We start from the raw sequence: 13,128 nt of genomic DNA on the forward strand, positions 1-13,128 counted from the left end.
TAAAACTGAGATACGTGAACCACTGAAGACACGAAATGGGATGGGTTGAAGTGATCTTGCTATTCGTCGCTGTCCTATATTGTGCGCCTTTTCCACATCCTTACCGCGATGACTTGTCTCTTTTCTTCTCCTTCTTTCCTCTACTCCTCTCTCCATCGCCGTCTCGCTTCCTATGTCCACTGCCACCATCTTTCTTAGCCTTCTTCTCTTTCTTGGCACCGCCAGCATGTTCGCCGGTGTTACCGTTCACAGCACCATCGTTTGCCTTGCCTTCCCCTTCATCATCCTCAGCCTTGCGCTTCCGATCCTGCTTCAATTGGCTCTTGACGCTGACGACGCCGCTGCCGGCCTCGCGGACCTGGCGCTCTGCGTCGGCCCATGCTTGGTCGTCCTCGGTTGGGTCTGTTGAGGCGTGGATTGCATACCTTTGGTGATTGTCAGATAATGCCCCAGAGGATGAATGGAGTGTGGAATGAGGGTGTGCGAATGAGTGAGGCAGAAGTTTAAAAGGGTGGATGGATAAGGAACGGAAGCGGATAGTACTTTACTTACTTATCGAGTGGGAGAGCGTCAATCAACGCTCTCTGTTTCTCTCGGATGACTGGGTCAATGGATTGCTCTGCCTCATCGTCGTTGACCGATTGGCCTGGTAGAGGGAGCGCCGCGGGTACACGGGTCGTGACTCGTGGTTCAACGTGGGAAGCAGTGCCGTTAGAAAACTGGGCGTTGAAATTGGAGGTTTCATTCCTCTCAGGCAGTTCTGCTTCGACGGCGCCAGCAACGACGGCGCGGAACGCGGTGCTGACTTTTCGAAGGACCTTGACAAACATGGCGAGGAGCTGGTTGTTGGGGAGGCTTAGCTCTTTCTCGATGTCATTTAGGTCTTTGCGTTGCAGGCCGATGGCGAGGAGGATACTCTGCTGCACGCCAGAGAGGGAAACGTTACATGGAGCTTGCCTGAGTGGACCGGTAAAGTAGAGCATTGCAATGGAGGGCAGGAGGTCGAGAATCACGTGGTAGTCGAGCATATTATTGGCGTAGGAATCGAGGCGGGCGAGGTCGAAGGGGGAGAAGAGTGAGTCAAGGTGCGCTTTGGTGAGGGTTGGAGCTTGTGAGGATGAAGAGCCAGCTTCTGGGTGTGATATTGAGGTATTAGTTCTGCTGCCGCGGGATGCGGATTCTGAAATTGAGAGAGATTGTACGGCTGTGAAGGTGCGGAATTGATATGAGAGGAGAGTGAGGAAGCGTTTATGGAAGTCTTGGGCGTAGGCGCTGAGCCATGAGCTTTCATTCGCGGTGCTGCTGGACAGTGGCCGTAACATGACACATGAATGTTCGCCTGTGAGTTCGTTAGGTGTTTGTCTGAGATAGACAGGTGTGAAGAATGAGCGCTTCCAGAACTTGTGCAGTGGTTGAGTCAGTCCATATGAGACGCCAATATAGTCAAGTCGGTCGGGTTTGCGTTCGGACAATTTGCTGAATAGAGGTGGCATTTGTTGAATATCACGAATTTTGATGTTGTCATCGAGTAGATTGGACTGTTCCAACTCGGCATCAGTGACTCGAGGCATGTGCTCGGCTTGGTGGATTGATGAATCATCTGATTCAGACAACGAGGTGAACTTGCCCTCGTAGAAGTCTGTTAGTAGTTCAAGAGCGCGTGAACCATAGCCCATATTGAGATATTCGGGATTTGTGGCTATCCGAACCACACGGCTACCTGAAAGTCCTGCAAATTCAGAGTCTTGGAACTGTTGACTAACCAGCCAGGGAATAAGGTCACCACCTGCTCTCTGACCACGAGATAGGCTGTTCAAGACGGATTGCTTGCTGATTCTGCCTTCTAGTGTTACTTGGAGAACACAAAGTGGCTCAGGAAGCTTGCTCGCATCTTCGGGTATTGGTGGGATAAGGACAAAAAGCTGGTGAGCAGGAGCATCAGACATGAGTTGTAGATCATTTGGAGAATTCTTGTAGTGGGAGGCCACATATAGGGCCATCATTTGCTGAAGGAATTTCTCCGAGACAGGATGAAACGAGAACAAGGTGTCACGATTAACGTGGACCAATTCGCAGGTCGAGGGGTGTGGTGTGCCTTGGGTATTCATCTTCGATTTAGGTAGGGTGGCGTCCAGGCATAGGAGCCTATTCAGCCATTTTTCCACTCCATCACCTGGCGCATACCGAATTGGTTCTGACAGTGTGGTTTCTCTCAAGGATCGGCCACCAGTATATACCTTCTGCCCGTCTTTAGCTGCCTTGCCAGTAGACTTGTCGGCGATCTCCACCTCTGTTCCAGAAGACTTTCCGCCGCCCCTGGATTGCTCACGAAGTTGTTGAATGAGTTTGAGTGACAAGGAACGCCCGGTACCTTCATAGCCGTTGATGGTCGAAGCCATGAATACCAGATAGGGACCCATGAGCTTCCTTACCAGAGGCAATGGGATGGCAGCCGCCTCATCAATAACCACCAATTCAGCTTGACCAAGGACGTGAGCATCTTGAGGTTGAATATATTGAATTGTTTGTCGATGTTGTCTGTGAACATTGATTCTCACAATAGCCTTGTTATAATCGGGATTCGTCGACTGCAATATGGTGTAATCGACATGATCCATGTACTCCAAGGCATCAAATCCCTTTATGACAAACTCGAATAAAGTTTTCAAGTTCTCGGGGCTGGGAGATGTAATGAAGATATTGCTATAGCCATGTGCGACAGCAGCGGCGACCGCGACACCCAAGGCTGCAGATTTGCCTCTTCCTCTCGCAGCTGTCAATGTAACTGTGCTTCGTAAGGTCTTTTCGGAAATTGCATCGACGAACGTAAGGAGAGCTTTTGCTTGGTCGACCGTCTTCGCCAAGGTGATGAGGGATCCTACGGGTTGACTGTCAGCCAGACTGTCCTTGATCTCCTTCAACTCTTTTTTGTTCGGCAGCATGTTTTCAGTATCCGTTGCTGTCGGAGGTAATGCCTGAACATTCTTTCCTCCCGAAATGGGAAGAACGTTGAGTTCATCATCTACAACCAAACACGAGTCGCAGGAGCCGAGTGATAGAATGAACCTCTCGTTGAACCTAGCCACCACATCATCGTGTGCCTCTGTACGGTATCGCGAATGTACGTCCATGGACATTGTGTAGAGTTGTTTCAAGCTTTTCATTCCCTTAAGGAGGAGTAGAACAAGTCCGCCACCCTCGACTGTTTCGACTGTGCGGGCGAGTAAATTTGGGGTGAGGGCCTCGAAATCTTGCAATATACACATGCCATATGTGTTTCCCAAGATTTTTTCCGTCTCTTTATAGTAGACATATCGAATATTATGCAGGGTAACGAAGAGTTCGAAGGGATCTTCGGTGTTTGCATCTCGGATGCCTCTCTTGATCTCTTTCTTGATTTTGGTCTCTCGCTTCTTTCGATGGCTGGTGAACCCTAGTAGGTCTTTCTTGTATGCCCATAGAACAGATTTATTTTGCTTCACATCGACCGAGGACATGATATAGTGGAGGTGGACAATGACATCCTTCGCGCGGTCACCCACCACTACGATGAAACTGCGCTTCTTTTCCTGGATGCCATTTCGGATCAGGGCGGGGATACGGGAGTCGATTGCTTTTCGAGGCATGATTGTAGAACCCGGCCACCCTCCGCCAAACACTCCGAGCAAGAAACAAGAGGTGGATGGTGAATACTGAGCGCCGTGTGGTAGACCGATATTGAGAAAAGATATTGCAGATGCGGGCAACTTTTTCGAGAATTTTGGACCGGCTTAGATACCTAGTTGGGACATAAGGCTGAGATACAGCCTCGTACCGGAAATGAGATCCAGGATGCAGGAACCAGGGGCGCGCCAAAGGATGGAGATTTGCTGTGGTGGTGGTCTGGGCGCCCACCTTACTGGCATTAGTACGCCCGGAAAACCCATGACAAGCCTAGAAGTCCCCCAGAAGTGACACCCACATAGACCGCAGGCGATATCCAACTTCCAAGGATTTGTAGGAGGAGGGTCAAGCTAGTTGTCGGGATAGTCGTTGCTGCAATTCCTCCAAGCAACACTCTGTCGTCAGGCCTTATCTAAGGTAATTACCTAGATGTTTGTATGATTTCTTTTCCTTCACCTTCGTGCGGTCGATATGGTAATGTCGCCTGGTCACACGAGGCCATCTGACAAAACTCAACTCCCCCTCTAGTGCCTCCACCACTTATGTTAGAGGGATTTCTGGCCCTATTTGGAAGCCCACAGTTCACACTCCCCATCCACTATGGGCAGCCTGGCGATTTTGTGTTACGTGTAAGTGAAACGGAATTCCTTTCCAAGTTCTGCACCAAGCCAATCGACACTGAAACCCTTGGTTCTGCTCATAACAGACCACATCGGCTGATCTCCATAGAACCTCCGTTGTCAGTGCTGCCATTTTGACCCGTCTGGTCCCAATCTCAACTGCACATGGTCAGTATGCACACCAGCAGCATTCCTGCTTTACCAATTATTAACACCGTCTTCTAGATCGCCCTATTCATATACTTGTCGTTGCCTTTGTCGCGTGCAGTTTCGCATTACCCAGCATAAGTCGACTGCTGCCGACGCTTTTCCACCCACCCGAGTCACATTCAAAAGGAGGGAGATACACTTCTTTGCCATTGAACGACTTGGGCAACGTTGAGCCTCAAAATGCATACACACAAGATGCCAAACAACGTCAGGGCAAGGTACGAGTCACAGTACTAGCAGCTGCCATTGTCGCAATATCCTTGCGACTGGAGCTTTATCGGCGCATCTCAAAAGCAACCGAATGTACCATTGACAGCGTTGAGGTTTTCTTGCCGTTTCTACTAGCCTTGTACGATGTCTATCGATTGCAAAAGCAGAGTCCCATTTTCGGTGAAAAGCAAACCAGTACAAGCGCTTCGGGGTTTATTCTGCGGACGATAACGTTGATTCAGGAGGCACTGGGAACTTATTTGTTGCAACCAAGGACACGTTATGTTCTGCCAGTATTCCTTCTCGCATCTGGCTGCCATTTGACAACAGGCTTGTGGAGTTCCTCCACGTCTACCTACATCTGTCCGATTGTGACTGGCGAATCTCAGACTATCAAAGTCTTTCAATTCCTGGCGCTCTTTTTAGACTTCGCAATAGCCGTTGTTGCCTACGAAACCCGGCCCAAGGCCGACGGAACCGGGCTTTCAGGTCGAAGATGTGTCGTGTTGTGGAGCTCGACGTTACTGGGTGTATCTATCATCTGGTCGATTGTTGGGGGGGCTTACTACCTCTTCAAACCCGAATATAGAGGCTGGCTGTTATTGCTACGTCCTTCGGTGGATTTCGGCACACTCATCGCCATAGGCGTGCATACCTTCTTGTTCTGTCTTCTTTTTATTTCCACACTACACTGCGTAAGTCTCAAAGAAAACACCGGCAATACTGGCACCGCCACTAACCAATGCTAGATCACGACTTATGGCGTTCTAGACATGTCCATCTACATTACGGCTATAATGACTATGATACCCGGCTTCGAGTTTATTTGGTCCCGCAGATCTCCCTACCCACCAGTTCCAAAGACTTCCTCTATCACTTCGTTCGTTCTAATCCTGGTTGGCTGGTGGATGTATAGCCGAATACAGCAAGCCATGGGTGAAAGAGAACCAGCTCCACGATATCGCCACGCTTTAATCCCCATCATTCTATGTATTCTAATTCTCCCAGCTTGGCGCAAAAGCGATAACGTCTATTTTCATCCCATTGATGTACTCATCTATGATGCAAAGTTACAACATGACCGATATGTGGCAAGCGTTGGTAATACTCTCTCACTCCATGAGACGGTTGATCGATATCAACAAAGATACAAGAGGAGACCCCCTCCTGGTTTCGATTTATGGTTCGAATATGCCAAGAGTAGAACCTCTTTTGTTGTGGATGAGTTCGACCAGATTTATGATGACTTGTTACCGTTCCGCACAATCCTCCCAGACGAGCTCCGTAAGCAGACCTGGGAAATGGTGTCCAATCCGTGGAATGAAATATCTGGTATTACCATCAGAAACGGTAGTGCTACCGTGCAGAGTAACGTTCTCCCTACACATCGGTGGATGCTGGAGGGTGTGGCCAATTTAATCAATAAATTCGCGCAGCATTTGCCGGATATGGATCTGGCCTTCAATCTCAATGATGAATCTAGAGTGGCAGTTCCTTTTCAAGAGATTGAGAGCCTTCGTCAACAAGGCCGCATGGAGGATAAGAGCGGTCGCTTAGGCTGGTCATCCGATCGTGCTGCTGGTTGGCTTCCAATTCCCGAGCACGAGGTCAAGGAAACAGTCTTCAGAGACATGTCCTTCCGTAATACATTTCGAGAATTTGGCTCGGTGGGCTGTGACCCCAAATCTTTGGCGAGAACCACACCTCATGTTTCTTCTCAATCTCATCTCTGCCACACTTGCGCGGCGCCCCATTCGCTTGGCCAATTTGTGTCCGACTGGACTAAATCCGGCGACATCTGTCATCAACCCGATGTCGCTCATCTTCATGGTTTCTATCTCTCACCGGCGGCCTTCAAAACATCACATCGACTGATGCCGGTCTTTTCCCAGTCCAAAGCACATGGATACAATGACATCTTGTATCCGTCAGCGTGGAACTATATGGACAAAGTCATCTATGCCCCTTCGGAAGATAATGGCACTCCTGGGCAAGACAACTTCAAAGCAGGCTTCCCTGACCCACCATTCTCCGAGAAGGAAAACACCCTCTTTTGGCGAGGAGCCACGTCCGAAGGCGTGTCAAGTGGCAACCACGCATGGCGCGGCATGACACGCCAACGCTTAGTCCACATGGCCAACAACCTAACAACTTCAGCCCACGATGCCGTGACTATCCTCCTTCCGCACCCCACATCTCCCAAAACCTACAAATACCAAACTCTCCCAGGTCCCATGATCAAATCTCTCGGCCTGAACACCTCGATCGCAATCGTCGACCATATCGCACGCTGCGGCGGCGTTGGCCTACATGACTGCAGCGATCAAGAGGCTGAATTCTCTCCTGTACCCCCGACCGACTTCCAAGCGCACTGGCGCTACAAATTCCTTTTCGACCTCGACGGCGCCGGCTTCTCAGGCCGCTTCCTCCCATTCTTGCAATCGCGCTCCCTCCCTTTCAAAACCGCTCTGTTTCGCGAATGGTATGCCTCACGCCTCACGGCTTGGCACCATTTTGTGCCGCAGGACATCCGTCTGCACGGCGTGTGGAGCACTCTCGCGTACTTTGCGGGTGTGAATGTGAGCCTGCCTGATCAGCGCGATAACTACTGGCCTGCGCATACTGTGGAGGCGGAGAGGATTGCGTTGCAAGGGCGCGATTGGGTCGAGAAGGTGGTCAGGAAGGAGGATATGGAGGTATATTTCTTTCGGTTATTGTTGGAGTGGGGAAGGTTGGTGGATGATGGAAGGGATGAATTAGGCTATGGGACTCCTGGGGGTGAGGCAAAAAAAGATGGGTGGTGAAGGCGGTGGTGTTCCGTAGATGGGATGAGGAACATATTTGAATTGAATCAGTGGGCGACATGACGACCATGATGATGTTGGCAGGAGTTATATCAAGGACAAGGAACTGATGGACATGTATGTCCACTGGAGTCTCCGAAGGACGATGCGCCAAACAGAGCACAACGCTGTCGCAGGACTGGCAGAGCTGCTTTTATTATTGAACCCTCGTGTATCATGACTGACTATTGAGCGGGCCGGGCTGTTCGAGGCCTGATAGAAGAGTACAGTCCAGACAGCACCGAACAGCACACAACACAACACATGGCTCTATATATCGAGCCATTTCCATGTTTCATACAAAGACTACGATCAGATGTGATACGATTCGAGGATGTGTGAGAAGTGACACACTATTTTTCCGAGTAGCTTCTGCCTTGATATTCAAGAAGTCGTGGTTTCATTCGTTTGTGTATTTATAAGTGATTTTCGTTTTCATTTTCCAACCAAGGAAGAAAGACGCATCAATCAGGACCCCTTGCGCCGAACACACGACAGAAACGCCTCATTACACACTATATCCCCATGACCAGAATGTCCTAACCCATGGCACTCCAACACCTCTCTACACTCGGATCATCTAGCCTGCACAGTCTGAGCCTTCGCACTCTCCGCGGTGGCCGGCCCACCCGTAAGATTCGCGACGAATTCCTGGTAGCGGAAGACATCGCCGCCTTTCTTCGGGGCGGGGGTATTCAGGCCCCTGACGCCGGCGATGCCAATGACGTTCTTCGCCAGGATACGGCGGCCCGTGAAACCGTCCATGGCGCGGTCGATGTCTTTCTGGGAGAGGGGCCGCTCACCCGGGTCTGGGGCCGTGTTGAGCAGAGCGGACCGGAGCTCGCCGATGTCGATCTGGCCACTGTCGTCGTCGTCGAAGGCGGAGAAGGCGTTGAGGAGCTCTTGAGGTGGAGAGAGGTTGACGAGGAGGTTGGCCAGTTGGGTGAGGTATTGGGGGAGACCGAGTTGGGTGGGTTGTCCTGGTGGGAAGAATTGTGAGAGGTTCGACTCGTGCAGGCCGAGAGACTGTAGAGTTTCCGAGACGGAGGCTGCGTCGATGCTGCCGTTGCTGTTGCTGTCGAGAACGGAGAAGGATTCTCGTAGGTTGTGCAGCAGTTGGGGTGGAAGTTTGGAGAGGGAGTCGTGTTGTGAGAGACCTGTTGAGACGAGGCGGCGGGGCTCGCGGTTTGGATTGGTCGTGCTGTTGAGTGGTGCTTTGGAGATGGAGAGCGAGTCGGTGGTGTTGTACTTGGAGGGGGAGGCTGTTGTTGTCATGGGCAGACGGCGGGCTGTAGGTGATGGAGGAGGTTCGGTGTGTGCTCGGCTGGTGCGGGAGGCTTCATACGCTCCTGAGGGTTTGGAAGGTGTTGAAATGGTGTCTTCGTCTTCTTCTTCCTCCTCGGAGACGGTATAGGCATGCTTGAGTTTCGATGGTGAAGTCATTGGAGATGCGCCGCTGCGGTTTGTCGGAGGCGTGTTAGGCCGTCCGCTGATGTTGGTGGGTGAACTGGGTGAAGCAGGTCGGCGGAAGGGTGATGAGCGAGGGGAGTTAAAAGAAGAGGATTTGTATGAAGCCTGATCGACACGATGATACAGATGAGCAACGAGCCAAGGCACACAGACCAAGATGAGGCGTCAGTGTGGATGGGCTCAACTTACCATATTGACGGGGTGATGACACCAACGCAACTGGACTCACTTAATGTCTGTTGAGCAATTGGACCGACGAGTGAGTTTGGTCGCAGGCTTGGAGAGATGCGTGAGATTGATATTGGTAGTGAAACGAGGCTGTTTCTTCTCAAGCCAACGCGATCATTTAGCCTCGAATGTGCCGTGCATACTTTCTGGTATAGAATATGTGGAAATCCAACCGCGAAGTGGTCCACCAAATAAAGCGGTTGTCAGGGCGACCAAAAATGGACGGTTTGAGGCCACTTATGATTCCCCGTACAACTGCACCTCACGCTCTCAATGCTCCTCCTTAGGTCTCTGAAGAGTCTACTTTAGGCATGTACCCTCCCTAAACCTACCTACAGCAGACACCGACACGAGTCGAAGCTGAATTACAGGGAGACACAAGGTCCAGGCCCTGGCTACAAGAATCAAACTTTGCACCATGAATGCCACTCGTATTTAGTGATTCTTCACGCAGTTGACTTGAATGCTCTACCAAGTACGAGGTACCGAGGACAGTAGTGTAGGTAGAAAGTTGTGGTACTGAACTGTTAGGGTCGAAGCACGAATAACGCCAGATGTAAATGGCGGCCGCCCATCCACCAACTACCGACGAGGTACCTAAGTCGGACTGCGGGAAACACCCAAGAAGGAACAGGAAGGACTTGGCATTGCCAGCCCCCTAGGAGAAGCCCACGGCCGGAAGTAACCAGCCGACAGAAGGGTTTCCCAGGGGGGACCTCGTAGACTTTAGAGGCTTCGGCCCCTCCTTCAGCCCCTGTGCCCGAGGCGCCTTCAAATGGTCTACCGAGTAGGGAATCCTCTTTCGAGCCTCGCGACTTCCACAGCTCCTCTCGTCTCAGACATTTGCTTCCAAACGTGGGCCTTATCTCTTCCTCAAGTGGAACGACCTTGATAAACTCCGTAAATCTGTGACACCAACTGCATGGATCATCACTGACAAGTGCTCCATACGGACCACACTACTCCAGACTGGTCAAAGCACACTCCCCGTCTTGGGTCGCTTCTGAGCCTGAGCGCTGAGGCTACCCTCACCATGGCAGATGCATACATCTCCTCGCATTTCCTCTCTGCTCGAATGGTTCAGCGACACATAGAGACAAAACAAATCTCCAAGGACTCCGCCGTCGCGACCGCGAACCCGTCTTCTCATCAGTCTCGTTCTGTGCCTCAATCACCAACTGCTACTACAAAGCCTGACCCAATACCACTTCCACTTCCAATGCCCGAACCCGTCGCATATCGCACTCATCCATACCCTCAGCAAAATGAACGTCCACCTTCCACCACCTCGTCGCAATCCCAGTCGGGCTCTCATAAATCCTCACTTTCTCATCGCCCCAGTAATGCTCATCAGAAAGTCCCCTCCCAGAGCTCCTTGATCCCTCCTTCTCCGAGGGGGTCCTACCGTTCTTCTGGACGAATTTCCACGGTCCCCGAGGATGGTCCCTACCCATACCGTCCCACCAAGCGACTGAAGTCAGCCTATCCCTTATATTCCCCAGAGCCTCATGTCGAGTATATCCTGGTCGCCTCTTTCGACATTGATCGTGGTCCTATCATGGAACACCAATATCCCGGTGCAATCAGTCCAGATGAGAACATGTTGGCCGAACTCATGCTTCCCGATCAAACACATGTGAGGCAACAGGATTGGACCATGTTCTTCCTCCACAAGGATGCGGGCAATAATGAGGAAGATGCCATGGAGAGAAAGATCGCCCGACAAAAACGCGCCCTGAGACGCAAGGCCAGGAAGTCGCATGATTCTCAAAGCACCCAGAGCGAGCAAGCCTCCAGCAGTGAAGAAAGCGATGATGATTCTCTAGACAGTCCCCCATTGATGTACGTCCTGAATCTGGTCAACACAAAACAGGACAGTACGGTCAAGAGAGGTGCAGTGGTCAAAGCTATGGCGATATGCACCAGACACTCGTTCCTCCACATCTACAAACCCTTACTATTGCTGGCACTAGAAGATTATTTCAAGGTTCCCACTCCCGACACCCTTGAGTTGCTTTACAATGCACTCAATGCGATGGATCTCTCACTGATGCCCCGGCTCTCCCTCTTGGAACGTCATATTCTTCAAGCCAGCGACGCCAAAGACATGTTTTTGGAGAAGTTCGATCAAATGATTTCTCAGCGCCTGACCGACGAAGCCTTAGGCAGGGCTCCCGAACAACCGGAGTCACCAACCAAAGCAGAACCAAAATACAATGTCCCCCGTGACACTCACGAGTTCGAGTCCAAAATCGTGTATAATGGTATTCCTATACCTGTCAAGATTCCCACTGCTCTTTCTGCAGAGACCGTCGGCGATTTCTCTTTGATCAAACTTGTTCAAATCTTTGGTGGCCCTCATATGTCACAACCTCAGCCCTTTGCCCTTCATCCACATCTGACCACCTCTGGCGCGTATACGCATCCTATAATCGTTTTAATCAATGCTATGCTCACTCAGAAGCGTGTCATATTCCTTGGTCATAACAGACCATCTGGTGAAGTTGCCGAAGCCGTCCTTGCTGCTTGTGCACTGGTATCGGGTGGTGTGCTCAAAGGGTTTACCCGGCATGCCTTCCCATATACTGATCTGACCAAGATTGATGAGCTTTTAAAAGTGCCTGGTTTCATCGCTGGCGTGACAAACCCTGCATTTTCATATCACCCTGAATGGTGGGATCTGCTGTGTGACCTGCCCTCAGGTAGAATCAAGATCTCATCCTGCATTGAGTCAGCCCCACTTACTGAAGGCACAACATACTTTCAGCAACATGGTCATATGTTGGCGGCGAAAGAGCTAGGGAGTACCGATGCCACTGGAGATATCATGTTTATGGACGAAATCACTCGAGGTATTGCATCACGACATGGCGAGTCCATCATTCGGGCTAAATTCCGTGCCTATATCACCAAATTCACACGTATAGCTGCGGCCTTCGAGGAAACTGTCTATGGCGCTAGCAGTCTAATATCAATTCCTCCGACGGAAGTTGACAAGGTTGAGACACCCAAAACTAGCAAACCTCCCGATCGTCCTATGTCTCTCAAGACCTCGAGCAAGAATTTGAAAGGACATGGATATGTTTGGGCCAGCGATGAGGCCAAGAACCGTGAATTAGCGGCCTCTGCAGCCCGAATCGAAGGGTGGCGCAACACACGGTCATACTATGCATTCATTTCCGACCTTGCAGCAAATGCCCAAGATCCTGGTTCACCAACGTCGCCTGTAAGTATGAGCAATATGCTTGCCCGTGCTCCATCGAAACCATACGTCGACCTTTACCATTCGTTATCAAAGCTGCGGACTCTTCGCTTGAGTCCAACCGAGGCAGGAGCAATTTACCTTGCTCTCGAGGGCTACTGTACGGATTATGATAGCATACTGGAACTACTTGAGTTAACACCGGTATCTGAAGCTGGCCTGTTCTATATCGGCCTCGGACTCTGGCATGAGGACTCGAGGGTGAGAATGGCCGTCGCCACGGTGCTAGATCGCATTCGAAAACATCCAGCCGGTCGGGTCTTTTTCAATCGACTTGGTGGCTGGGCCAATATGGGATTTACTCGCTGCATACAGGAAAGAGAGAATGCATTACGTGGCCAGCAGCATGAGGTTGCAGAGTTTGTAGATCCACACATGCAGTCGCTCAATGGGGAGACTAGGAGGAGTTGATTTCAATCCTTCTGATTGAGGTTCAGGCCTACGGGTAGACGTACGGAGATGATATCGACCTGGTTACATCTGTGGAGTCATCATCTGAGGCCATTGTGGTTGCGGTGGGCCTGTGATCAATTAACGAGTAATGAAACATTTGATGTTATTCGGGGCGAGGAATTCCTTCTCGGAGGCAAGACTGTCAACTTTGAGCACACCAGAAGTCTCT

The 13,128-nt window shown here is 50.9% G+C and overlaps 4 protein-coding genes across 4 annotated transcripts; 2 read left to right on the forward strand and 2 right to left on the reverse strand.

Annotated features, from left to right (window-relative positions):
• Positions 1–100: 100 nt before the first annotated feature.
• On the reverse strand, positions 101–3,626 carry KRE33 (killer toxin resistant protein; the record flags this gene model as incomplete). The annotated part of the gene is made up of 2 exons (XM_064854516.1): positions 101–425; positions 553–3,626. The coding sequence occupies 2 exons, from the start codon at positions 3,624–3,626 to the stop codon at positions 101–103; spliced, it is 3,399 nt and encodes a 1,132-aa protein (XP_064709242.1).
• Positions 3,627–4,263: 637 nt separating this feature from the next.
• LTR84_010984 (uncharacterized protein) lies at positions 4,264–7,507 on the forward strand (the record flags this gene model as incomplete). The annotated part of the gene is made up of 4 exons (XM_064854517.1): positions 4,264–4,292; positions 4,393–4,451; positions 4,509–5,398; positions 5,453–7,507. 4 exons carry the CDS (start codon positions 4,264–4,266, stop codon positions 7,505–7,507), a joined length of 3,033 nt encoding a protein of 1,010 aa, XP_064709243.1.
• A 615-nt stretch (positions 7,508–8,122) lies between these two features.
• Positions 8,123–9,208, reverse strand: LTR84_010985 (uncharacterized protein; the record flags this gene model as incomplete). The annotated part of the gene is made up of 2 exons (XM_064854518.1): positions 8,123–9,121; positions 9,206–9,208. 2 exons carry the CDS (start codon positions 9,206–9,208, stop codon positions 8,123–8,125), a joined length of 1,002 nt encoding a protein of 333 aa, XP_064709244.1.
• Positions 9,209–10,277: 1,069 nt separating this feature from the next.
• On the forward strand, positions 10,278–12,917 carry LTR84_010986 (uncharacterized protein; the record flags this gene model as incomplete). The annotated part of the gene is made up of 1 exon (XM_064854519.1): positions 10,278–12,917. One exon carries the CDS (start codon positions 10,278–10,280, stop codon positions 12,915–12,917), a length of 2,640 nt encoding a protein of 879 aa, XP_064709245.1.
• Between the last annotated feature and the right edge of the window lie 211 nt (positions 12,918–13,128).

This window comes from Exophiala bonariae (genome assembly GCF_035927105.1).
Source record: "Exophiala bonariae strain CCFEE 5792 chromosome Unknown scaffold_5, whole genome shotgun sequence".
In the NCBI taxonomy this organism is placed as follows: Eukaryota; Fungi; Ascomycota; class Eurotiomycetes; order Chaetothyriales; family Herpotrichiellaceae; genus Exophiala; species Exophiala bonariae.